This window comes from Chiroxiphia lanceolata, chromosome 1 (genome assembly GCF_009829145.1).
Source record: "Chiroxiphia lanceolata isolate bChiLan1 chromosome 1, bChiLan1.pri, whole genome shotgun sequence".
Classification (NCBI taxonomy): domain Eukaryota; kingdom Metazoa; phylum Chordata; class Aves; order Passeriformes; family Pipridae; genus Chiroxiphia; species Chiroxiphia lanceolata.
Window position 1 is genome coordinate 24,616,570 of NC_045637.1, and position 27,565 is coordinate 24,644,134.

A 27,565-nucleotide genomic window follows, 5' to 3' on the forward strand; every position below is an offset into this window, starting at 1 on the left:
GCGCGTCCCCCTTGGCCGGCCAAGATGGCGGCGGAGGCCGCCACAGAGCTGCTGTTCCTGGACACGTTCAAGCACCAGAGCGCGGAGGTAAAACGGGGCGTGGGGTCCTCGCTCCCTTCACCCCCTCTCCCTTCTTCCCGGCTGCTGCCCGCGCCGCGGCCTCCGTCGGCCGCGGAACCCCTGCTGGGGGGGGCCCTGGCGGCGGCCGGGCAGGAACAGCCCCAGGGCAAGGGCCGCTGAGGGGCCGCCACCACCTCGCCTGCCCCGGCCCGAAGCCTTGTTCGAGCCGCTGTCCGGGTATCCTGAGGTACCGCCGGCCAGGGCGGAGGGTGGTGGGAAGGGAGCGAAGATTTAAAAGTGACAGAAAACAGAGGCGAGTGGGGAACAAAGAGGATAAACGTGCTTGCATAAGGCGATAAGGGAGGGAGCCGGGTAGAGGGCCATACCCGGCCACTTGTGAGGTTCCTGATGCTCTTGTATAGTTGATGATGAGAAGAGGTGTTTGTCTGCTTGTGAGATATTCTTTTGGATTTATGCAGTCTCTGTGCATCGTGCACAGATGAGTATTTATAGGTTTTTTTGGCAGTGGGAGATGGTGCAAATATTCCACTTCGAGGCCATTGGGAACCTGAGCATCCTTAAAACTGTTGGTCTTGCAGCAGGTTTGCCCAGGGCTCACTCTGTTTTGCTGTTTAGGGAGGAAGAAAGGGACCATTAGGGGGAAAATGGTTGTGTAGCGTAACACGACAAAGATGCTACAGTTATAGAATATCTTGACTGTGTTCGTGGACAGGTGTTAGGGGAAGAAAATTGAGTATTTTGAGCTGATGTTGCAATCAAAAGCAATTAAAAAGTTATTTCTAGCTGTCAGGATCAGCTAGGTCCGAGTGTATTTTTAATTCTATTATTTCAGACAATGTTAGGCAGAAAATACTGACCACTGCTGTTGCCCTGGGCAGGAAACAGTAGCCACTCCTGTTCCTCTCCAGGACAGTATGTTCACTTGTTGAACGTTTTTAATCATGTACTAGGTTTTCTGGCACTTTCATTCTTGCCAGTGACATTTTCTAAACCTGAATCATACTGAGTTTTTATTAAAGAAAAATACAAAATGTATTTTACATGTTCCTTAAAGGCCTTCTTTATGTTATGCTAATTCTTCAGCTAAGCAGATAATGAGTCTTGCCTTGGAACTTGTAGTTCTTGAAAACTACTGCTGTGTTTTTGAATAAAATTAATTATTTGGCTTAGCTATTCAGTTTACCAGTGTTGAGCAGTTCTGATGTAGGGTTTTCTTTTCTTAATGTTTTGTAGAGAAAGTGTATTGGATTCACTTGCCATCTCGATGATGTTGATGAGTGGCTGTCAGGGTATAATCACTTATCATTTAAGCAGGAATTTGTCTTTATTTTGAGCAGTGCTCCTGGGTACAAAAGCCTTCCCAGCAGCAGCCACCCTTCCTCCAGAAATCTGAGACCCCCACATGACATACAGACATGTTTTAGAGGCAAAGCCATGGGCACCCACCACCCTCACTCCTTGCAGGCTGCACTTGCCTGGTTCCTATTAATGGATCTGTGCTCCCCGTCCTAGCAGGATTCCTTCAGTTCCAGCATCCAGCTTTAATATCAGCCCTTAGGCCAAGGTGTTGTATTTGTGGGCTAAAAGATGTATGCATAGATTTTTCTTATTAGATGGCAGCAATGTGTTCCCAAAAGCACATCTTAAAAGCTTTTTAAAACTTTACTTGTGTCTATTTCATTGCTTATTAGCTTTCTAAAAATCTCAGTGCTTTCTTGCTTTCTGCTGGCTTCATTTGCTTTTTGGTTGTGGTGAGTTATATAAATTTTGACTGCCATTTTGACTTTTTAAATGTTCATTTTTTTTGTTGGTAAACACTTGGACAAATAATTGATGTGTGTGTACTGTTTTGTGAGCTCATATATGGTAGAGATGATGGATCAATAGGATAAGACCTAATACAGTTAATTTAGTGAGAGAAGACTTCCAGCATTAATTATTTGGTAGCTGCTACATGGGAGGTTACTGTGACTTTATGAGTACTTCTTAGTTTGCTCAAACATCTTTTTGGATTGCGTAAGAATTCTTTGTAACTGCTATTTCTGTGTGGGAAGTAGAAATGTTATTCGCAAAAGGTTTTCAGATGTTGTTTCAAAATTGGAGAAATAAACATATGGGATTTTTGTACAGGTCTAGTAAAACAGATTTATAGTGTCATTACAGTTTCTAGTGTTACATTTGAAATATTAAATTTGATAGTGTTTAAAGTTAAACCACATGTATCTTCTGTCTGAAAAAAACAACCTGTTACTGTTTAAAAGATTCTTGCAAATAAAGGTAATGAATTATGTAATTAAACCAGTAGCATTTTCTATAAAAAATACTGTTAAATATATGAAAAGTGCCAGAAGATTAAGTGAAACCCCCCATTTTTCTGTCTAACAGTGTTTACATTTTACAAAATTGAATTTTATTATTATTAAGATTGCAACCCTGGTTCTTTTAGTAAAGACTATGGCTACATTATGTTGTTTGCATTTTACCTTTCTTAGACTTTGTTTATTCTTTGTTTTGTAGCAGAGTACCAATATAGACGTAGTTCGTTTTCCATGCGTGGTTTACATAAATGAAGTCCGTGTCATTCCTCCAGGGGTGAGAGCTCACACAAGTTTGCCTGACAACAGGGCTTATGGGTGAGTGAAAGGCACCAGGTATCTGAGTAAGGAACACCTTCCTGTTTTTTTTTTTCTTTTTAAACTTTTATATCTCAATAGACGCTTCTATATAAAAATGTAAAATGCATTTATGTGTTTGCTGAACTTGTAAGTATTTTTGGGAATTACTTAAACGGTATAATTTTGGATTTTTTTTCCCTTGTTAGTCTTGCTTACTGTGCTGGTTTAAAGATAAACCAGCAGAGGAAATGAACTCAACTCAAAAGAGAGATTATAAATCAGAATAACAATTTAATAAAATAATACAATAAGTACGATTATACAGACAAACAATTGGTTTTAACCCACAAAGCCCAAATGTATAACCCAGCACCCTGGGGCATGAACAGAGTGGTGTTCTTTGGGCCCCCTGAGTCCAGAGTAAAAGGAGAGGGGAAAACCTGTTGGTGAGAGCGCTGTTGCAGTCTGGTTGAAAAGTGGTGTTTGCAGTCTGGTTGAGAGCAGTGGTCTGCAGTCTTCCTCTGGATCCCATGAGTGGTTAAAAAAGTCCCAAGACTCCAAGATTATATATCCTCCAGTTCAGGCAGGAATGCTCAGTACTTCCCTCAGGGCGGGGAGTTCCACAAAAGAGTGTGAGGACAGGGAGGCACCCTCCTATCTCGCAGGCCTCTTAACACCCAGTTTATAGCCTGAGGAGTGAGACTGCTCTGGGCAGAGGGTGTAAATAGTCTATTGATACCAGTTTCTGGAAAATGGCATGGAAGGCTATAGAATACACAGTTTTGGGTTACACCCATCCAGTGATGAACTGGTCCCAGCTGTTCTAACTAGGACACTTACTCTGATAAGGAGCTTGACTAATCTAATTTTTACCTTTGTTCTGTTTCTTAGAGAGACATCCCCACATTCATTTCAACTGGACTTGTTTTTCAACAATGTCAGCAAGCCAAGCGCCCCTGTTTTTGATCGGCTGGGGAGGTAAACTCAAGATCAGTGCATGACTTCATTATCTTCATTTTCTTCCTGAGAATTTTTATAGTGCAGAAAACGCACAGTAGAAAATTCTGTATCTCCCATGATTTTCATGTTTGATTTGGATTTTACTAGTTTGTGTACTTACCCTTTTCCTCCAATCTGTGTGGGAAGACAGGGTTTCATGCTTAAAATAAGAAAAGTTTTTGTTATTTTTAAACTTATATGTATTAATGAAAATAATTTTGTAGAAATAAGTGATTTTGCACTCTTGTTTCATCAGTATGTATTTGTTTACTGTTTTATTATTGGCTTATGTGTTTAGTACTGCTATGTTTTATTTCTGTAAGCATGCTTTATATTAATGAAGAAAATGACTTTGTATATTTTATTTAATAGCCTTGAATATGATGAAAACACTTCAATTATTTTCAGACCCAATGCAAAGGTAATGCAATGTGATTTGAACTTCCTCTTCTTTTTCTACATATCTGTCATTTAGGTATCAGTATGTGGTGTATCAGCACTCTGTGAGGCATTTGTTGTTTAAAACCATATTCTAAAACCTACCTGTACTTAGATACTCCTTACTTTAGGGTCTTCCTGGTGGTTTCTTGTTGTTGTTTTTGATTGGATTTTTTTTCATTAATAGGCTGTAGTAGATTAGGGATCTATCTAGGCAATAGGTATATTGCAAGGAATTTAATGCTTATAGGGAAAGATTATTTGTTGCAAAGACTGATGTATTTAAAGTTTTCTCAGTTTTCAAAATGTGGGATAAAGAGGTATTTTAATGTTTGGTTTTCCTCCTGGCTTTTATGCAGATATCGATACATTGATATTAAATTAACTTTTTTTGAAGTTGTCTTTTAAGTGCCTTTTTTTTTTTTTTTTTTTAAAACCCCAACAGGTCAACACAGATGGGTTGGTTCTTAGGGGATGGTACAACTGTCTGACCTTGGCAATATACGGCTCAGTCGACAGGGTAATAAGTCATGAGAGAGAGTCACCCCCTCCACCCCCACCTCCACCACCACCTCCCCAGCAACAGCCTGGTTTGAAAAGAAATCCAAAACATGGTGAGCCTTGTGAGAACACATAGACTTTTTTTTTTTTAAATCAGTGTTGTAGTATCCCATCTGAGAAACAAACTGCCAATCGTTTCACATGTTGGATTTCACTGGCTTTCATTTTTGCCTTTGTCCCTTGGTTTTGTATTTTCTTTTAGATTTATATTGAATGGTTTTAAGTATACTATCATCCAGTGCATTTTGAGAGTGGGTTACTTGCTCTGTTACTAATTACTTTCGATGGCCAAAATGCACTTTAATTTCTGTGAACTCATTAAAATGTAGATGACTGAAATATCAAAAAAATTATTAGAATGGTATTAAAATCATACCAAGAAAATTTCACAGTCATGATTAACTTTCCTTTTGTGACTTTGTAAAGTACATTACAGAAGACTGTTTGCTTGGCATTGGTTTTAGAATGGCCATGAATAGAATCCGTGATCAAGTTTTGGCTTCAATTTTGGTGTTAGATTTAAAATTAGAACTGTCTTGTTCAAAGTACGAGTATTAGACTGCAAAATTTGAATACTCTGTGTAGTAAAACCAGTTGGAAACTGTAAAAGCCAGTTGAGTAAAATGTAAACTCTTTTTTTAAAAGCAACTCAGATATTATTGGTTGAGTTACAATATGGCCAGTGTCAAAACCAAAACTGGCAGTTACCCATGAAAGTTTTAAACCAGTAGTATATTAAAAGAAATCAGTAGTGTTGAATAAGTGACTTCAGAAAACTGCCTCACCTACTGCAGATGCAGAATAAAGGTTAAATAAGAGCTGGGCAACAAAGGTGTTCCCTCATCAAAAGTAGCACTGAAAACAAAAACTTTCTGTTTCTATTCCTGTGATTCCATTAAATGAAAGTTTTTATTTTCACAATAAATATAGTTGATGGAGAGAAGGAAGACCAGTTCAATGGCAGTCCTCCAAGACCACAACCAAGGGGACCAAGGACACCTCCAGGCCCTCCTCCTCCTGATGATGATGAGGATGAACCTATGCCAGTGTCAGGTAGAATGAAAACAGACTGTGTTTTACTTGCTGCACATCCCTGCTTTAGAGGAGGCAGGATTTTGTGTTCCTGCCTGGTGTCAAGTTTCCTGTCTGCTGATATTCCTGCTGGACAGATTCAGTTTTAGAAAAGGGATTAGAAAAAAAAAATCTGTTGGCTATGTTAAATTGTATTATTTTTAAAGTTAGTAGATGGAGACTATTGACTGTAGATCAATACACTCTTGAAACATGCTGCTCATATTTTATATAAGTGTTCTGTTGACTCTGCTATCCATTTGTCCTTGTCCATCCTTCTGCAGCATCTGCCAAGTTCTCTGGTCACTCTATAGGTTAAAAGTGCCAAGAAACCTGTACATATTTCTTCATAGTCTTACCGAACTAAGTGATTGGTTTTATTCGGTCAAATCACCTGAAGGTTTAAGATGCCTTTTTTTGTGTCTCCACTATATGTAATGCAAAATTCTAAAACATACTTACTGCCATAAGAGGCAATAAAAATGATTCTATAAATATGTTAGCAAAAAAAAGGGGGCTAAGGAGAATCTCCATCCTTTATTGGATGCAGGGTGATACACACTGACAAAGGATGCGGAAAAGTCTGAGGTACCTAATGACGTTTTTGCCTCAGTCTTTAATAGGAACACCAGTTGCTCTCTGGTTACCCAACCCCTGAGCTGGAAGACAGACACAGGGAACAGAATGAACCTCCCATAATCTAGGAGGGAATGGTCAGCCAGGTGTGTGGGGCCAGATGGGATCCACCCATGGGGCCTTGTGAAGGCTCTGGAGCACAGTTGTTTTTGAGGAGTGGCTGAGAGAGCTGAGGTTGTTTAGCCTGGAGAGGAGGAGGCTCAGGCGAGACCTTATTGTTCAGTAAACTACGTGAAAGGAGGTTGTAGCCAGGTGATCTCCTCCCAAATAACAGGAGCAGAGGAAATGGCCTCAAGTTGTGCCAGGGCAGGTTGAGCTTGAATACTGGAAAAAATTTCTTCACTGAAAGGGTGGTCAAGCATTGGAACAAGCTGCCCAGAGAGGTGGTTCTGTCATGATCCCTGAAGGCACTTAGGGACAAGGTTTAGTTGTGGACTTGGCAGTGCTGAATTAATTGGTTGGACTTGATGATCTCGAAGGTTCTTTATCATTAGATTTCAGAGAAGTAGTCTTATTTCTGAAATTGTATGTATTTCTAGTGGTTGGGGAAAAAGAAGATGATGTGGACCATAGGGAGGATTACTTTGAGCCCATTTCTCCTGATCGAACATCCATTCATCAAGAAAGCCAGTATTCTGATGATGGAGAAGTGGAGGAAGATCAACCAGAAGAAGGGGAAGATGATGATGATGATGTGGATGTTGAGGAGGAGGAGGATGAGGAAGAGGATGATGATGATGATGATGGTCATACGGTAGAGAGTATTGCTGATGAGGAAGAAGAGGAAGAGGAGGAAGATGAAGATGAAGAAGAGGGTGAAGAGGAGGAAGAAGGTGAAGGTAAGTGAAGTTGTAAAGAGTTAAGGAAAAAAGAGAGGTTTATCAAATTTTGATGGCACTACCATTACACTGATTAAGTGCAAAGAGAACTGGATATGTTTTCCTTGGTTGTTGCACCATTGCCTGCCTTATTTATGGTTCCAACATCCCTTGAGAATGAATATTTATCCTTTATAGTAAAACTTCTTGTTCCTTTCTATAAATAGAGGAAAATGGATACAACTTGTGTGGGAGAGAGCGAACATTCAATCTTGTTAGGTTTTGTTTAAAAATATAGGAAAGTGGTGAAAGACATTATTTCCTAATTAAAAACCAAATTAAGTTATGTAATAGTCAGTTGTCATCTTCCCGTATTACTTAAAGTTCCCGCCCATGCCTTTGCAAAATTTCAGGTTAGAAGTTTTATGATAGGTGCAATCGAAAGAAGAAAGTTGGACAATATTCTTTAAGTAAAGTTATACTTTCTGCTTTATACATTTTTTGAAACGTTTCCATAATTACATAAAAAACCCCTATCAGCTGGGGCTTTCACTTATATCTGGAGAGAGAAGGCTTTTTGTATGTAAGTGTGTGATTGTTCTCTAGCCAGTAATATTTGTAATAAATAAATTATTACTTTGAAAATATTCTCTGCAGTTATAAACATGTTTATTCTTAACTGAAGCTTTTTGTTTTTAGGAGATGATGGCTATGAGCAGATTTCAAGTGATGAAGATGGAATTGCTGATCTGGAACGTGAAACATTTAAGTATCCAAGCTTTGATATTGAATATACTCCTGAGGATCTGGCATCTGTGCCTCCTGTGACATATGAGCCTTTTGAAAAGGAGCTTGGACCTCTTTTATACTTCAGCTGCCCTTACAAGACTGTATTTGAAAATGAAGTTGGTAAAATAAAAGACCAAGACCCAGAAAAAGAAAATTCAGGGGCAGTGGAAGCCTCAGTTAAATTAACTGAACTGTTGGAATTATATCAAGAGGAAAGGGGTGCAAAGTGGGTCACTGCATTAGAAGAAATTCCGAGTTTAATAGTAAAGGGATTGAGCTACCTGCTGGTGAAAGACACAAAGCAAGACTATATTACCCAGCTAGTAGACTGGACCCTGCAAGCTTTAAACCTTCAGGTGGCTCTCAAACAGCCTATTGCTTTGAATGTTCGACAACTCAAAGCTGGGACAAAACTGGTATCATCATTAGGAGAATGTGGGACTCAAGGAATAACAGCACTCTTGCAGGCAGGAGTTATTAATGTGTTGTTTGAACTGTTATTTGCAGATCATGTATCATCCTCCCTTAAACTTAATGCTTTTAAAGCTTTGGACAGTGTCATTAGTATGACCGAGGGAATGGAAATGTTTCTAAGAGGTGGCGTAGATGTACATGAAAAAAGTGGTTATCAGAAGCTCCTGGAACTCATATTGTTAGATCAGACTGTGCGAGTGGTTACAGCTGGTTCAGCAATTCTCCAGAAATGTCACTTCTACGAGATTCTGTCAGACATTAAAAAGGTGGTTGATCAGTTAGCAGAGAACACACCTCCTCTTCCTAATCACACAGAGCCAGAGCAGGACCAGGACTTGGCAGGACTTGAAAGAACCAGCCAAGAATATGAAAATGATGTGGAGGCTCCTATGGACATGGATCATCTTTTGGAGTCCTCTAATATAAGCGAAGGAGAGATGGAAAAACTTGTTAGTCTTCTTGAAGAGATCTTCCATTTGATGGAAACTGCTCCTCATACAATGATTCAGCCACCTGTGAAATCTTTCCCAACCATGGCACGCATTACAGGCCCTCCAGAAAGGGATGATCCTTACCCTGTCCTGTTTAGGTATGGCAGTGGCAAATTCATTTTCTAAAGCATATTTCCTTCAGCTTGATAGAGATATATTTCAGGGGTGACTTGGTTGACTTAACACTTTTCTAGATGTTTCACTTTGTTCTTCATTGGAGGATTCTGGATTGTGCTTATAAAGTCTGAGAGAGTTTGATAAGTTAATGTACCTGTTATTGTGTTGGCTTTCAATCAACCTAGCTTGCATATAACAACAAGAACTTAACCTCTCCTTCTTACTGGTGCTGTGTTTGTACTTCAGTCGCCTTCACAGATGCTGCCCAGTTGTGCTAGCTGCTGTCCCATTTGAAAATTGTTATAGATCTAGAGTGTTTTCCCTTTGTTGTCTATGTGTATGGATAAAACAGGTCGGGAATCCCTGTCTGCATGTCGAGGTGGCAAGATACAAGTCAGCCTCAGTTAGAAGTCATGCGGTTGTGTCAGCATCGCTCCCTGTTTCACTGCACAGGCAGGGGAGTTGAGGCCTGCCTGCCTTCAGCCACTTAAAAGATCCCATGAGTTATTTCCCTGTTAGCAAGTTTCTGTCTAGAAAGTGTTTCTCTAAATGCTAGCAGGTTTCTTTGATAGTAGAGTTGTAGGTCATGGCTGAATGTATCTAGAGGCAAAGAATCTTCAGAAATTCTCTTACATATGCTATAATGATTGATTTCTTAGCACATTAATGCAGCATTGATAACAATTCAGATGCAGCAAATTTAATAAAATATAATTTGCTACTTTGTGTAGAAAAGGTTCAGGGTTTTTTGTTTGGGATTTATTTCTTGTAAGTATTATAGCAATTACGTTGTGTAAGGTTGACGTTTTGTACTACTTTGTAATTAGTTATTATATCTCGAAGTCCACAGAGCAATAAGTACTGAAGCTAGGAGGCATGTAATTTTATATAATGTTTTCGTGCAATGTTGACAGATGATTGTAATGTTGCTGATTATTTTCCTGGGTTTTTTTTTCAGGTATCTTCACAGTCACCATTTCTTGGAATGCATTACTTTGCTACTGTCTCTTCCAGTGACAGGTGCACATCCAGGTGTGCTTCAAGCTATACGAGATATATTGCGTTTCCTGGCACAGTCACAGAAGGGTCTTCATTTCTTTATTTCTGAACATGAAGCAACAAACTTGTTGGTTAGAGCACTTTGTCAGTTTTCTGATCCAGATCAAGAGGAAGGTCTCCAATCTGATGGTGCCAACGAAGATACTTTTGCCCTGTGGCTCCTGCATTCAACACAGACGTTACAGTGCATTTCAGAATTGTTCTGCCACTTCCAGCGGTGCACAGCCAGCGAGGAGACAGACCATTCAGATCTGCTGGGAACACTTCACAACCTTTACTTGATCACTTTTAACCCTGTAGGAAGATCTGCTGTGGCTCATGTATTCAGTCTAGAAAAAAATCTCCAAAGTCTTATTACTTTAATGGAGTACTATTCCAAAGAAGCTTTAGGGTAATTTATGTGTTTCCTTTCAGTTTTTCATTTTAAAAGTATCTCTCTTTTATAAATTATTCAGTAAATCTAAAATATTTTTCTTTTAGATCATGATGTTTTTAAAAACAAAACAACATCTAAGTACAAGAATGTAATACAAAATCAGGTCTGTCTTTTGTAATCAGGTACTTAATACCTAAAATCTGTGTAGATCTTCCACAAAGTTTTTGTAATATATATAGGACAGACTTTTGGTTATATGAAAGAAGGTAAGTAGGTAGTTTTCATTCAAGCATAAAATGTTGACTGTGAAACAAGCAAAAGATTTGACTTGGAAACTGGACACTGTACACTTCTCTGGGCTTCTTTGAGTTCTTTTGAGTGCTAAATACAGTCACTGTTTGGACAGGCAGTTGTACTACTTTAGATAGCAGTGCATTTAAAATGAGATTTGTAAAACGGACAAAGTTATGGAAAATATTTTTGTGCCACTTGACTCACATTTTTTGTTGATGCTGAAATAAGTATGAAGTCAATGTACAAGAAAGTGTTTGCTTATCAAAAAGTATAGGTGAAAATTGTTTGGGAGCTTTTTTTTGATGAGTATATGGGCAATCCTTGGTGAAGGTAAAAGTTCTGTAGGTAGATTTTTAGGAGTCAAATAATGCAAATCTAACTGATAGCCAGATGTATTAGCTGAGATCTAAAGAAAATCCTTATTGTTGTTCCAGAGACTCAAAGTCTAAGAAGTCAGTTGCTTATAATTATGCCTGCATCCTTGTTTTGCTGGTGGTACAGTCTTCCAGTGATGTCCAAATGCTGGAACAGCACTCAGCACCTTTGCTGAAGCTTTGTAAAGCAGACGAAAATAACACCAAATTGCAAGGTATGTGTCATTATCAGCTGAATTGTTTGAATGTATAGAAGAAACCTTTTATGTGTGGATAATTGGTGCTTCACAGTCGTCTGGGTTGGATAATGAAATTCCTTTTCCAGCTGGATCTGATTAGTTGAGTCACTGAGATAATGTGTAATTTTTTTCTGTTAATGAGAGTTAAACAGCAAATTATTTATAGTTAAATTATTTCTCAAGCAGTGCTAACTACCATGAATTTTGGATAATTACAGGAAGTTTGAAATTATTTCTGTGTTGAAAATAGGGGAGAAAATAGGAGAGTAAAAGTGGACTAACTAGTCAGTAAGCTGACTCTTATTTTTGTTGTTCACTATCATGATTGTTGTGGTTTAACCCCCACTGCCAACTAAGTACCACACAGCCCTTTGCTCACTCCCTCACCCTCCCCTGATGGGGTGGGGAGGAGAATCGGGGAAAAACAATAAAACTCGTGTGTCGAGACTAGAACAGTTTAATAATTGAAATAAAGTAAAATATAATAATAATAATATTAATAATAATAATAATAATTGTAATAAAAAGGAGAGAATGAGAGAAAACCCAAGAAAACAACTGATGCACGATGCAATTGCTCACCACCTGCTGAACAATGCCCAGCCCATCCCCAAGCAGTGGTTGGCCCCATCCAGCCAACCCCCTCCAGTTTTCATACTGAACATAACATCCTATGGTACAGAATACCCCTTTGGTCAGTTTGGGTCAGCTGTTCTGGCTGTGCTCCCCCCCAACTTCTTGTGCAGATCCTCACTGTCAGAGCGTGAGATACTTGGAAGTCCTTGATCTAGGGTAAGCACTACTTAGCAACATCCAAAACATTAGTGTGTTATCAACAATGTTCTCATGCTGATTCCAAAACACAGTACTGCACCAGCTACTAAGAAGAAAAAAAGAGCTCTATCCCAGCCAGAACCAGGACAGGGATGTAGTCTTGTAGGATCTTAACTAATGAATAATCCTGGGATTGTTTTCTGTCACCAAGGCCAACTGGCATGGAATAGTCCATGTTACCCTGTTACTGAATCTTTTGACCTCCAAGCTGTGTCTTGTGTTCTTGGCTTGTGTTGTCTCACTGATCAGTCCTGCTGGGGATTATTTTGGCACATGAACATTGAAACTGGTATCTGGAGTTGTGCTCTGCACTGCCTACTTGACACATGTAGACATAACAATAATTTCTTCCGAAACTTAAATGCACTGAAAGAAATCAGAATACTTCAAAGTTTTAGTTTAATTCTCTTCTCTGCCATGCTTTTATTTCTTTGCTCCTCACCCGATCATCAGACAGTTTCATGAGAAGTGGGGCTAGTTTATTAAACTAAATCATGAAATCAGTCGTAGAGTAGTTGTCAACTCATATCCACTTGATCTTTGAATCTTCGTGTTCTTTTAAATGTTTTTAGGAACAATAGATTTTAAATCTCTTGTCACAAAAACCTGTGACTTTCAGGTGATTCTGGACTAAGAGAGAGACTGTTAATCTATAAGGATTTCCAGCATGAAGGTTACTGGTGCAGAGATTGGCTCCATGTGGGTATTTAATAGAAATTTTGTACTCAGTTTATGATAAGCTATTCTGTACATCAAGAAGAACAACGTTTTGGTTCTTGCTCTCGATGGCCTCTTTTTTTTTTTTTTTTTTTTGGCTGACAGTGACCCTTAGTGTCTTTTATAAAGTATGTTTAATTACAAATAATACAGTTAATGAGATGAAAATTGAGTGTTCTGGTTGACTTGAGTAATTTTGTCTGTGGACATGACATATATTGCCTGTTCTGAAGTCTTATTTTTTGATACTTTTTAGCTGGCTACAGCTGCACTATATGCCTCACAAATTTCAGACTTGGCCTTAGTACCTATCGTGTAAATTATGTACATTTTGATTGAAAAAAGTTTTATGTTCATAAATTCACTGACTTAAGTCTTTTTTTTTTCCCTCAGAGCTCAGCAAGTGGCTTGAACCTTTGAAAAATCTTAGATTTGAAATAAATTGTATTCCAAATCTTATTGAATATATCAAACAGGTTAGTAAAATACAGATAAAATGCTATCTTTTAGTTGTGCCCTATAAGCTTGGACCTTTTGTAATTTGATATTTTGTCCTAGATATGTATTAATGTCTGATATTTAAAAATGTATACAGTTATCCAAAACAGATGGTTTAATTAAAACTTCTGATCTAGGCCAGGTCTTGCACTATTACATTAATTGAAACAAAATCTAATGTAAATATATGATGCAAAGATCCAATTATTTAAATCTTTTTGCTTCCCATAAAACCACAATGCAAATGTTGACCCTCCTCTTTTTGCTTCTACCTTATTTGTGACTGCTTCCCAAAGAGTGGGATAATTGCACTTAAATTCTGGGACATACTTACAGTAACTAAATATTGAATTTGAATACTAAACTAGTGATGTACTCATAAACTCCTTCCTTGTAATATAGTTTCTTTCCTTTTTTTTTTTTAATTTTTTTAATTTTCTCCTAAAAGAATATTGACAGTTTGATGACCCCAGATGGAGTTGGTCTTCCTACTGCACTTCGTGTTCTTTGCCATATTGCATGTCCACCGCCTCTGGTAGAAGGTAACGGTTGACAGACATACTGTACAAACTGTAGTTTTTTAAGTCTTCTACTTAAATGTGCGTAAAGTGTAACTGTGGTTGCCCAGGAGAAATTAGACATACAGAAATGTTATTTGTTTTCTGTACAGGTCAACAGAAAGACCTTAAATGGAATCTTGCAGTTATTCAGCTCTTTTCTTCCGAGGGAATGGACACCTTTATCCGGGTATTACAGAAGCTGAACAGCATACTTATTCAACCTTGGCGACTCCATGTCAACATGGGCACCACGCTCCACAGAGTTACTACTATTTCTATGGCCCGCTGTACCCTTACTCTCCTTAAAACAATGCTAACAGAACTCCTGAGGGGTGGATCTTTTGAATTCAAAGACATGCGTGTTCCAGCAGCACTTGTTTCTTTACACATGCTCCTCTGCTCTATTCCTCTCTCAGGCCGCTTAGATAGTGATGAGCAAAAGATTCAGAATGACATTGTTGATATCTTACTGACTTTTACTCAAGGTGTTAATGAAAAACTTACCATTTCTGAAGAAACTTTGGCGAACAATACTTGGTCCTTAATGCTGAAGGAAGTTCTCTCTTCAATTTTGAGAATTCCTGAAGGCTTTTTCTCTGGACTTATACTGCTTTCAGAATTGCTGCCTCTTCCACTGCCCATGCAGACTACTCAGGTATAACTTAGATTTATTTGGTTTTTAAAGAATTTTTTGTATGTATAACCTTAGACCATTTTCATAGTTGTGGAAAAAACAGATGTGTGAAAGGATGAATTAAAGTTGTAAAGCATTTGTGTTCATATAGATTGTTTGTAGATTGGTCTTTTTCAGCAGAAACAAAATTGGTATTAGTTGGAGCATTTTTCTTGAATTAGCAGTCATACGTTATTCTTTCATTCCTTGGGAGATTATCTAGACTCCCATTCTGTTACTTAAATGATTGTTTATGAAGCCTTTGAATTTAACCCTGAATGCCAAACTCTTGGTGTATTAAGGCTCCCCTTTCTATTGTCATGGATCTTGAATTTGTGATCTATAAGTGAACATAAGAGCATAATGCTCCTGAAGGAGCCGGAATTGTGCCCTGTAATTTGGTTGTAATAATGAAAATGGCATTCCATGGTTTTGGTGAGGACAGTACTTGGTCTTTGTTAATATCTTGTGGTAGAATTCAGGTTTTATGATAAAAGTTGAAAGGAAAACCCTCCTGTCTTTCTGTTCCTGCAGGTAATTGAAGCACATGACATTGCAGTGGCACTGAACACCAGGAAGCTGTGGAGTATGCACCTCCACGTGCAGGCCAAGCTGATACAAGAGATCGTTCGATCCTTCTCCGGTTCATCCTGCCAACCTATTCAGCACATGTTGAGACGTATTTGTGTCCAGCTGTGTGACTTGGCTTCACCTACTGCTCTTCTCATCATGAGGACTGTATTGGATCTGATTGTAGAAGACCTGCAAAGGTATCTTTGTTTTCTGTTGCAAAGACTTTTTTAATGAACTGTTAAATTCACCTTGGTTCTGTGCAGTAGATTTAGCACGAGGAAAATACTTTCAGAAATATTATTTATTCATTATGGTCTGAGTGAATTCTCAGTCCATTGCTATATACTGTGTCCTGATAATGCTCAATGTTGCCAAGGAACCAGCTCGTACCTTTAAGTTTTGATGTAGACAGTTTCATGTTGTATGTTTATGGTAAGTATTTTAGGAAGATTTTTTTCAGGCTGTCCCTGCAAAGCCTTATCTTGCTTGTGGTTTTAAGGATCTATCTTGCATTAATAAGAAAAGTAGTCCAGTAAAGTTTGCATACTGGGATTACATATATGTAGATGTTTGTAAGATGGAGGAAGTTGAACAGTACCAATTCAGAGGGTTTTTAAAAGCGTGATTATCCACATAGATACTGTTTCTATAAAAGCATATTTATCTGTATATGATTAGATGCCCTACAGTATGTTAAATGCATAGTAGATTAGTTAATTTGTGATACAACCAGAAGTTCTCTAGTGAAAGTTGAGCAGTTTTCAAAGAGTGAATGAAACTGTAAGTTACGTACGTAAACTAGGCGGGTTTTTTCTAAAATGCAGAAATATGACTTCTGTGATGGTTGTTTTTGAGTTTTTGAGATCACTTTAATACAGCTTTTTCATGGTGCATTGGTATCCTTTCAGCAACTCAGAAGAGAAGCAGTACACTGGACAGACCACTCGATTGCTTGCTTTATTGGATGCCCTGGCTTCACATAAAGCTTGTAAATCAGCTATTTTGCATCTTATCAATGGAACTACTAAAGGAGATGAAAAGTATATAGAGGTTTTCCAGGAGCTCTTGGCTTTGATGCGATCAGCTGGAGACAACGTCACTCATCAGCAGTGCGCTGAATATGTAACTTCCCTTCTGCAGTCCCTCTGTGATCAGGTATTTTCTATATTTAATGCATAATGTGTGTTTTTAATTGTAGGAGACAAATTAAATGAGATTATTTCTTAAGTGCTTACTTTTTTTCCAAAAGGGAAAAAAAAAATCAATGTTGTTAAAACACAGAAATTAAAAACTTGCACGGTTGGCTGCTTTGGCAGACTTGTCTTGTTGCTCTTGAATGTAAATACTTTTATTTCATGAGATGTCTTCTGCATTATGTGCACTGTTTTGGTAGCTCATTAGAGACCAGAAACTCAATGGCACAAAAATTGCCTGTCCCCTCAGCTGAGAGAGGGATGTCATTTCTTCTTGTGGGCCACTGACAAAACTTGAGTTGTCACTATTCACCTCTTACCTAAATTTGTATCTCTGAGTTGTCTAACTGAAACCTCTTGAAAATATATTCCAAATATAAAGATATATAAGCTATGCTGTTACTGTAAAAGTCCTCCACTAAAAAAGGTGCAAATTACTAGAGCAAGGTAAGAGATGTTACCTGAAAATTGATTCATAGACTAGCCCTATTAGTTTCTCATTAGTGTGTATATAGATTGGCATGTCATTATTTGTCCTACTAGTGCATGTATTTGATTCAGTGCTTACCCACTTACATGAAAGACATTTGGGCATTGTTGGTCAGTAGAGATAATCAACCATTTGCATATAAACTAGGTCTCTCTGCCCATGCAAATTCATTTGAAAATCAATCTTGTTTTATTTAATGTAAAATGTGGAGGTGACAGTAGACCTTAAACTTCCTGGGTGGTGTCTGCAGCCTCCTAGTTTTCATGGAACCACAGAGTCATAGAATATCTCAAGTTGGAATGGATCCATAAGGATCATCAAGTCCAACTCTCTGCTCCTTGCTGGACTATCTAAACCATGTGACTAAGATTGTCATCCAGATGTTCTCTGAACTCTGACAGTATTGATGCTGTGATCACTTCCCTGAGGAGCCTGTTCTGGTGACCAACCAACCAACTTCTCAGTGAAGAACCTTTTCTTAGTGTCCAACCTGAACTTCCCCTGATGCAGCTTCATTCCATTTCCTTGTGTCCTGTCGCTGGTCACCAGAGGGAGGAGAGCACCTGCCCCTCTCCGTCCCCCCAAGTCACTTGTAGTCTGCAGTGAGGTGACCCCTCAGCCTTCTCTTCTCCAGGCTGAACCAGCCAAGGGACCTCAGCCACTCGTGGAAATCTGATCGGTGTTTTGAGGTTAAGGGATGTTTTGACTACTTAGGCAAGAAAATATGTATGTTACTCAACGACTGTTTGGTTTTTAGTTGTGGCTATGCCATCATATTTCACACTTTGAAGCTTTTATGTTTTTTAAAATAAATAATGGTTTGTAATCCTTTGCAGAACCAAATAAAAAGGATGCTCTAGATTAATATTTTACTGGTCAATAATAACTGAGATACAGGAATAAGATGATAAAGGGATAGCGAAAGAAACTAGTGCTTCTGACTTAATGTGTGGTTTCTAGTTACTGCTGGTATACAGAATGCATTTTTACTATGTTCGTAATAATCATTCTTTTAGGATATTGCACTGATTTTACCAAGTTCATCAGAAGGCTCTGTGTCTGAATCAGAGCAGCTTTCCAACTCCTTACCAAGCAAAGAGCTGATGCCCTTAATTTGTGACTCTCTGATGGAAACATTAACTAATTCGGAAAGCAGTTACAATTGTCTGCTGACATGTATCCGAACAATGATGTTCCTTACGGAGCATGACTATGGCTTCTATCACTTAAAGAGGTATGGTATTTTATGATATCACTAGCAGCTTGAAATTGTTGAAAAAATTCTGCGGTGTGAAATCATTTCCTACCCAATTTATAGAAAACGTTGAGGATAAGGCACCTAAACTTCTGTTTCTCCTTGGGACCTTCAGTGTTTTAGTCAGTATTTTGGTCTTCGTCGCTTGAGATTTTACCTCTGAATCATTTCTGCAGTGTGCACACAGGAGCACTTTCTTTCAAGAAATAAACAAAGCACTGAAAAAAGGTTTGTACACTCATTTCCTACTCCAAGGCTGAAGGATTAGAATGAGGTATAATGCTCGTGTCCTTCCCTTTTGAGAAACCCAGTAATTACAGCTCTTGACTGGGACATTGGAGAGCTGTCTGTAATTCCCTCTTTTTTGAGAGGATTCAGTTTGCACTTCCCTTGAGTATTCTGACCTCCAGGCAATTAAGGCTTTTGAAATGAGGATTTTTTTTTCCCCATACTATTTTTGTTGACTGCACTAACAGAATATATACATGCATTGGACAGTATTGTGTTGTTTTGACACCTAATTCCTTGTCCTGTATTTGGACCTGTTTCTGTCCGCTGAAAGTGAGGTGCAGAGGCAAGAAAGTTATGAGGTTCACAAAGAGGAAAAAGGAGCCTGTCGATAAAAAGGTGTTCAAAACACTCTTTTAAGTAGTGCTGTTAGACTGGAAGAAGCTGTACAACCGTAAATGAAAAGTGAGCCGGTTATGGATGCTGCTATTTCTACGATCCCATATATCCAACAGTCAGCTTCGGTGCACAGCCTTGCTATTTCTGTGTTGATGTTGCCTTTGCAGTTTGTTTTCTGCAGTTAGGCATCATGGGATGCAGTGAAACTGTAACAGCAAGCATGATCCTGCTTTATACTTAAGGCCCTTGTGCAAGCAAATATTTCTGTACTTCTGTCCCTTTTCTGCCAAAGATGAAAATGTAATTTCCTGCAGGTTTTGGAGCTAGTACATATAGTTGTATGGCGGTCTGAAATATCTGCAGATAGCACTGGTGAAAAGAACAGTCTTGTACAGAGAAAATAGTGAAGCTCCAGCTTTGTAATCAAAGCTCAACTTGATAATTGAAAATTTCCAGATTTACTTTGCGTATATGTGGTTTTCTTATAACAAGTTAAAGTGGTACGGTCACAATGTATGCACTAATAAAATATTTTCTCTCTTTTTGTTTTTAAAACAGCTCTCTAAGAAAACACAGTAGTGCTCTGTACACTGTATTAAAGCGAGTAATAACTAGTTTTAGCAAAGACACAGGTGAACTGGCGTCTTCATTTTTGGATTTTATGCGACAGATTCTAAACTCTGATACTCTGGTGAGTATGTATTGAATACTTACATTCAGCTGCATTTCTCTGAAATGTGCAGTCTGAGACACGTTCAGGAACAGTTATTTCAGAAAGCAGTTGACTGGAGATTGCTGTGTAAGCCTTTTCCATCAGTAGTGTTGGTGCCATCTTTAGTTTTTAATGAAATCTGTGAAAGCTGGGCAGAATAAATGTTTAGTAAGTGTTTTTTTTCAGTAGGAAGAAAGGCATATTGGTCCATATTGATTTCCTAAGTGAATAGCATGGTGTAATGTCCAGGTTTTAGATTCACAGAATCCTGTTAGAGAGTTGCTGTATTGCTGTGCAGTAAAGAAAAGACTAGAAAGATATTTGTTAATTCTGTGGTACAAACCTCAGCTTATGTAGGAAAGCATTGCATTCATCTTGGTGCAGCATCTAAACTTGCCTATTGAAGTGTCTTGTGTTAAAATAATTTACATAATATGTTTTCAAATCAAGAGAGAACTCTTGTTTTGCCAAACTTGCTCTAATGCAGGTTTGAATTTAAGGGGTTTGCAGTCCAGAGGTATAATGAACAGTTATGTGTACATATTTCCCAATTGTCAAATATTTCAGGGATGCTGTGGAGATGACGGAAGCCTTATGGAAACAGATGGATCCCATCCAGGCAGAACGCTGGGTCTGACTACTGCAGAGTTAAAGCATCTACTGCAGAACAAAGAAGAAACCCCAGAGAACCTGCTGCTTGATCTGGAGAAACATGTTATGGTACAAGAATTTAAATAACCAAGTTGATGTTGAGGTCTTGTATCTGAAGGAACAATATAAACTATACCTTCTTAGTGAGAAGGATGCACAATTCTTGGCATAGCTTGCAGAATTGGTACTTGCTGTTCCCATTGTTTTAATACTGATATCCAAACCCACCTGTTCCGATGCAGGATGGATTCTGACTTTATTGTTTGTAGCGTGGTAATGGCAAGACATTTCAGGTAGGTTTGGGATCCCTTGTGCTGAGAGTATCTGCATACATTAAGAGCATAGGCAGGTAACTGTGTCATGGAAAACAGCAAAGGAATACAACAGAGCGTTGGGTAGTAGGGAAGCAGGTTGTTAATGTAATAAGCAACATGAACCACTGCTTAATGCAGCTCGATGTTACTGATGACTGGTAACAAGCGGAGTTAATACTGGGGGTGTCATACTGGTGGATGTTTTTATCAGAGACCTGAACAGTGGACACATCTTCAGTGAAGTTGTAGATGACAGTAAGCTGGGGGAGTGACTAATATGACAAACAGCAGAGCCTCAATCCAGAGAGACTTCAGTAAACCTTTTAGGATTTATTTAGCAGAAAGCTTATGTGCTTCATTAGGAAAAATGCAAAGGTCTGCAGTGAGAGCAGGATAATCCCATGCCTTGGGAGCTTTTTTCAGACGTGGCTGGATAAAGTTATGGCTGACCAGATCTGGCTTTGATGATAGTCCTGCTTCAAGTGTGTGTGGAGGGGATTGGACTAGAGGATGTGCAGAATTCAGTGCATCCAACTCTTCTGCGATTCTAATTGTGAACTTAACTCTAATATTCAAATCTAATCCTATGTAACTGATGGCAGCCATGCAGCAGATGACTAATTTAGAAGAATCCATGAAACAGTTGCTCCACAGCCTGTTGGTCACAAATGCCTTTCCAGTGCTATATTCCTTTCTGTCCCTTCCCTGGCTGCCTACATCTGTGGTAAGAGATTAAAAGCTGCAGCTGTTCTGAATGAGAAATAGCAGGCACTTAGAACTTTGGAATGCTCTCGTAGAGAGATTCTTAAATAAAACCTGGGGCGATGTCTTCCTTGGGACTGTTAGGGAGGATATTGCATCAATTGGGAATGAAAACTAGAACATGCATGTGATGACATGGCTTGTTTCATACCACACTGAGGAGCTCTCTGCTCTTGTTTGTGTATTCAGGTTTCTTAGATTCCCTGTTTGTGGCTGGAGAGTCTGTTTTGTATAGTACCCTCCCCCCCCTTTTTTTTTTATAATTAACCAAAGCATATATTCTTCTCTGAGGAGCGGAAAAAGTTCTGACTTGTCCTGTTTTGACACAGGATCGTTCTAAGGAAGATGATGGCCTCGAATCCTTACTGGACAACATTGTTGGAGTGAGGCAGATGTTGGAATCAGCGGGTGATTCTTGTCCACTGAGTGACCAAGATGTAGAGCCTATTCTTTCTGCACCAGACTCTCTTCAGAATTTGTTTAACAACAGGTAAAATTATTACATGTGGGAGCATTCTACCTGTGATTTACTAAAGAAAATGCAGTAATTTATGCATGAGTATAACAGAATCTAAACATCACCATTGTCACTACTGCCTGTGAGTCCCAGTGTATTTAATGTCATGCAAGTATCAAGGATAAGGCAGCAACATTCACCCTGGGTTCTGTAGTGCTGTGTGTGCTTGCAGTCGGTTGTAGTTCACATCCAGACAAACATTTGGCATTGTTTTGTTGCAGGACTACCTATGTCTTGGCAGATGTGATGGATGACCAGCTGAAGTCTATGTGGTTCTCGCCCTTTCAGGCTGAAGAAATAGACACTGATCTGGACATGGTAAAAGGCTTCATTACCATAACTGAAGTGGATTTAAAAACGAGGGTTAATCTGAGCCAGTAGCTTCAGAAAGTCATGGCCAAGTGGTTTGTTTTCCTGAGCTCACCCTTCTAAATTGACCCAGATAGAGGGATTGGCATTTGTTAAAGGGGTTATCAAATGCCTTCAGATTCATCTGGAAGCAGGCACAAAATTGGGACCTCTTGCAGTGCTCTAGTGCAGAAATCGTCATCTTTAGAGAAACAGTTGTGTCACTCCCAACCTGCTTTTTCATTGCTGATGGGCCTTTTCTGCAATTGGTGTTAAAAGTAGAAAAAAATGTGGTTTATTTACTTCTCCTTGCTTATCTTCTGTCATTCCAGAAATATGCACAGAGCCTGACAGCTACACTTTTTATATTTTTTTTTAAATATTTGCTCTAATGTAACAGAAGTGAGAAAATGGCAGTAGTAAATGAAACTACTTGCACAAAAACTTCTCACAGTACTTGAAACTTTTTTTATGTAATCTAAATTGTAAAGCTAATTGTGAAAAATATACAGGAGCATCCCCCCTTTTTTTTTTTCCTGGAATTAAGCAAGTGGCACTGTCATAATTTCTTAAGTGAGAAATTATCCATTTCTGTTGACTTCATTGCCTTCACTTGTTTTTAGTTTTACTCTTCCTTAATTTACATGCAAAGATACTTGTGTTTTAATTGCTTAAGCAAAACCAAAACTGTTGATTCATATGTAAAAGTGGCATTAATAAATTACAGGGCCATAGCTTAAGCAAGAGAGTTGCCTCACTATAGGTCATTTAGTGACAAGACAGATGTTTCTATTTAAGAACTATGCCCCTCACTTTGCTGAGATTCAGAACTATCAGGAGAATTTTGCTGCAGCTCTGCTGCCTTTTTTTTTTTTATTACTGCTGCTCTTTGTTTTGAGCCACACTACAGCATTAAAAGGTAGAGGGTGGAGCTTTTTTGCTCCAGAAGGGAGTTGAATATCCTCTCTCCCTGTGCAGCATGTTTTCTTCTTCAGAGGTGCTAGTAATGACTGTTGTGATAAAACTCAATTCTGTCATTGCAGGTAAAAGTTGACTTAATTGAACTGTCAGAGAAGGGCTGCAGTGACTTTGACTTGCAAGCTGAATTGGAGAGATCATTTTTATCAGAACCATCATCTCCTGGACGCACAAAAACCACAAAAGGGTTCAAACTCGGCAAGCACAAGCATGAGACCTTCATAACTTCAAGGTAACATGAGTTTAATGAGTTAACACTGTGTTGTTCAGCACTGATTTGTGTGTTCTAAAAGTGTTAAATACCTTTCAAATTGCATCTCCAATGTGGAGAATGCCTGACCTTCAGTATGAATACAGTTTTACATTAACTGAATAAATCATGGTTTGTCGTGGCAGTGGGAAATCTGAGTACATAGAGCCTGCAAAGAGAGCTCATGTTGTGCCACCACCAAGAGGAAGAGGCAGGGGAGGATTTGGACAAGGAATTCGGCCGCATGACATCTTCCGTCAGAGGAAACAAAATACAAGCAGGCCACCCTCCATGCACGTGGATGATTTTGTTGCTGCAGAAAGCAAAGAAGTGGTTGCTCCAGATGGGATACCACCAGCCAAAAGGCCACCAAAGGTGTCACAGAAGATTTCTTCACGTGGTGGGTTTTCAGGGAATCGAGGAGGACGAGGAGCTTTTCACAGTCAAAACAGGTTCTTTACACCACCTGCTTCTAAAGGTATGTTGGTTCCATGTTAGAACTGGAGTAAATGCATGCAAAAAAATGCTTCAGTAATACTAACCCAATTTCTGAGCAGTGAATTGTCCCTAGTGTGAGATGTTCCTGAATCAGTGTTGAAATAAGTTGTTTGGCACCAGAAAAGGTTCTCTCGAATTCTGTGGAATTGAAACAAGGCTGTGAATTCCTATGATGGCTGTCTCTCCCTCTCTTTTACAAAAGGAGTCAGCTGTTTTAGCAACTGTTGGAGTGCTTCTCTGCCTTTTTTGACATTGTAGTTCCTGAAATCAAGCACGACAGTACATCTCTGGGTTTAAATGAGGCTTTGGAATAAAAGTATAGAAGTTCCTGACAAGAATAAGATGCAATTTCCAGTGGACCTGCAGATACTAGCTACAGTATTTAAGTTTCTGTCATATAGAGAAAAGGTTGCATTCCTTTCCTTTCCATCCTATAATTAGGACAAGTCCTTGCAAAATAGAAGCAGAAAATACTTCCATTTATAAAGTTATAAATAGTAGGATTTACTTTATCACAAAACCTGAAAGTATAGGAGTCTGTCTTAATACACTGGATAATGTATTTTAAGTTTGAGTTCTTGCCTGATAAATAGATATTTTCCCCCTATTTTGTGTAGAATACAGTAACTTGTAGACTTTGAGTTAGAATACTTGAGGGTATGTTAATGCAGAGTAACCTTATCGATCTGAATTATGTAAATATTATGTTGCCAACTTGAGTATTGTGAAGATTGAAATGGAAAAAACCACAGCCAGTGATGTTTGCTCAACAATGTGTGGGTTTTTCTCTCTTATCTAGGAAATTACAGTCGTCGTGAAGGCACTCGAGGCTCAAGTTGGAGTGCACAGAGCACGCCCAGGGGAACCTACAATGACAGTAGAGGTGGTCAAAGCAATTTTAACAGGGGTCCACTGCCACCACTGAGACCATTAAGTTCAGCAGGTACATGGTATTCATATGGGCATCGAACTATAGAGAATTCCTTGAATTTCATTTTTGCTTTACAAATGAAACCATGCAAGGATGCTGCAGACACCTTGAAATTCAGCAAATGTTTTAAGCATATATGAACAGTTGTCACTGAGACTGTGTCAAATACGTGCTGTCGTACGACCTGCCCTGTAAACCATAAAACTTGCTGAATTGAACACCTGATTGCAGAACCTAATTGTGCGTTCAGATTTTTGCCATTCGGTTGTCTTCGTACCTACATGGTAATTATAGCGCAACTCAAGCAGAAATGCTTGCCTAAGAGAAAGGTGAAAGTTAAAAGGAGGAAACAGACGCTGTTTGTATCTCATCTCGTTTTTGTTCCTTACGCTTTCGCAGCAGCTTCTTCGCCTAGGGCTTTTTTTTTTTTTTTTTCCAACTGAGTATACTTTTCTTTGCTTTAAGGCTACCGACCGAGTCCTCGCGATCGTGCTTCCAGAGGCCGCGGAGGAATTGGACCGTCTTGGACAAGTGCTAATAGTAGTAGCAGTGGTGGCTCAAGAGGAAAGTTTGTTAGTGGAGGCAGTGGAAGAGGTCGTCATGTACGTTCCTTCACACGATAAAATGAGACCTAATGGTGGAACAGCCCAACCTTGTGGACTTCTGTGAAGATGACAAAGAAAGCAGCGTCACTAAAGGACCAATTCAGAGTTTCTGGTATCTGGAGGACACCAAGAGAATATTTTTGTCTGAAGAAAAAGCTTTTGTTTGATACAAGACTTGAAATTTCAATAAAATTCAAGACTTTTTGTGTACAATTGTAAATTTTTTTGTTGCCTTTGGAAGAATGTTTCAATTTTTTTGTGGATTTCAGTAGACAATACTCAGTAAAGCAGCTCTTTTGAGTTGAGACTTGAAGGACTTCTAAAATATTCATTGTGCCAAAAGAAAGGTACAGGTGTTTTGTGTGTGACTTATTACTGCAAGAAAATTAAAAAAATATATATGTAAGACAATTTTAGTTTTTTTCTCTCAGGTTTAGAGCCATTAGACCTTTTCTTCCATTGTTGTTTTCATTTAGCCAGCCTGAGTTATTAATGAATGAGGTCCATCTGACAGCAGGTGAAGTAGCAGATGATAGAAGATTGACTGAAATGAATTATCAGTGAAAGAATACAAACGTAAATGTAATTTATGTAGGTTTTTTTTGTACATCTTGGGTAATGTGATTAGAAACTTAAGGTCCTGCACCAGGTAAAACTAGATTAAAATCTGTCACTGACTTCAGGGAGCACAAGACAACATTCCAGCACTTACTTTACAACTCTGGCTCATGCATTAGGAGCACAAGTGTTATTTCATTGGAAAGCAGCATATGCTTTGCAGTTAAAAATCAAGATACCTGTACCCTTAAAGGCCTGGAGTTAATTTGTTACCTGCCTCTCCTCTGACTTACATAGTGGAGGAGAAGGCAGAGACACAGGTGGATACACTGAGCAACCACACAGTGAGGCAGTGATGCTGAACCTTCCCCTTGGAGAGGTGATTTGGACTGTTGTTTCTGCAATTAGACTGAGATACAGTGCAAAAAGAAAAACTTTGAAGAGTAGGAATTAATAAAGAAATGTCACCACTAGAGTCAATTCTGAATTTATTTTCATATTGAATTCAGTGACTGAAATAAGGTTTACGTGTTTGTTTTACAAGTTTGCATTCCTTTGGGCTCCATGGGTCTCAGAGAATTAACAGATTCTCAGTAGCCATTTATTGCATTTTTGGATGGGATGAGGTGTGGTAGCCTTGTCTAAAGGCCATACGCAGTCTTTGCAAATGAGCTCCACTATTAGACTTAGCTGAGCTCGATTTTTCACTTATGCTTTGGTCTCTTGACATTACAGAAGTGGTATAAAGGGGTCTTAGTCTACTTAAATAAGTTAGTCCAGTTGTAATGGTCTTGTTTTACATAATTTTGACTTAACTTTGGACAGCTCATCTGCCTAGACTCATAAACTTTAACACCCTATTTTAAGTGATTCTAAAGTATGGTAATATGCTAAATTGATTTTTTTTTTTTTTTTAGCTTTATACTGCCTGGATAAGTTAAGTAGGTTTTTATTTGAACCACGAAGACCCCTATTATCTGTACTTTCTCTGTGTGGAGACTCTGAGGGAGTGTCCCACTGCCTGGGAGGTGATTGACATAACCTATGAAAGTGGGAAATTTCCCTGAGTTGACTGGGTGCACCTGAAGGGAACAGTATGAGTTCATAAAGGGTTTAACATTATTTAAAATAACATGAACAGATTTGGATTGGAAGCCAAATGGTAAAATAATAGGAAGATGTAATTTTACTGATAATTGTAATGACTAAAATGGGCGGAGCTCTCACAGGCATTACTGTTATTAATGCTATTTTTTTAAGGAGCACTGCATAAATATTTTTAAAGCTGACTCACTCCTTTAGATCATGTGTTTTAAGGTTGTTTTATTTTTTTAGAAATTTTACTGTTTTGGAAACTAGCAGGGATATGAATCATTTGGTTTCTGTCAGGGAATTTGAACTGAAAAGTAAAGAAAAGTGTCAAGCATGGAATAAATATGTAAATACTCAGTACTGGTTCTTCAAAGTTTAAAATATATGGCATGTCATTAGTAATTTTCAAACTAGAAGGAAATAAAGGGTTGGTTAAATTGATGTATGGAAGCTCTGTAAATTCAGTTAAACTCAAAAATGAAGTGTATGTGTATCAT

At 38.6% G+C, this 27,565-nt stretch overlaps 1 protein-coding gene across 1 annotated transcript; it reads left to right on the forward strand.

Annotated features, from left to right (window-relative positions):
- Positions 1 to 27,565, forward strand: VIRMA (vir like m6A methyltransferase associated). Its single transcript, XM_032708678.1, has 24 exons — positions 1 to 87; positions 2,599 to 2,714; positions 3,588 to 3,674; positions 4,068 to 4,116; positions 4,579 to 4,747; positions 5,625 to 5,747; positions 6,941 to 7,240; positions 7,919 to 9,071; positions 10,049 to 10,540; positions 11,254 to 11,408; positions 13,377 to 13,459; positions 13,930 to 14,023; positions 14,152 to 14,696; positions 15,249 to 15,484; positions 16,196 to 16,442; positions 17,987 to 18,204; positions 19,411 to 19,543; positions 20,132 to 20,284; positions 21,621 to 21,781; positions 22,030 to 22,126; positions 23,200 to 23,366; positions 23,531 to 23,862; positions 24,682 to 24,825; positions 25,279 to 27,565. Exons 1-24 carry the CDS (start codon positions 25 to 27, stop codon positions 25,434 to 25,436), a joined length of 5,475 nt encoding a protein of 1,824 aa, XP_032564569.1. The 5' UTR covers positions 1 to 24; the 3' UTR covers positions 25,437 to 27,565.

Bases quoted from the DNA above. Each gene is read 5' to 3' on its own strand.
- VIRMA (XM_032708678.1), top strand. From the start codon at position 25: ATGGCGGCGGAGGCCGCCACAGAGCTGCTGTTCCTGGACACGTTCAAG. The intron at 11,409-13,376 runs GTATGTGTCATT...TTTTTCCCTCAG, and splicing joins AAATAACACCAAATTGCAAG to AGCTCAGCAAGTGGCTTGAA. The intron at 19,544-20,131 runs GTGAGTATGTAT...CAAATATTTCAG, and splicing joins TTCTAAACTCTGATACTCTG to GGATGCTGTGGAGATGACGG.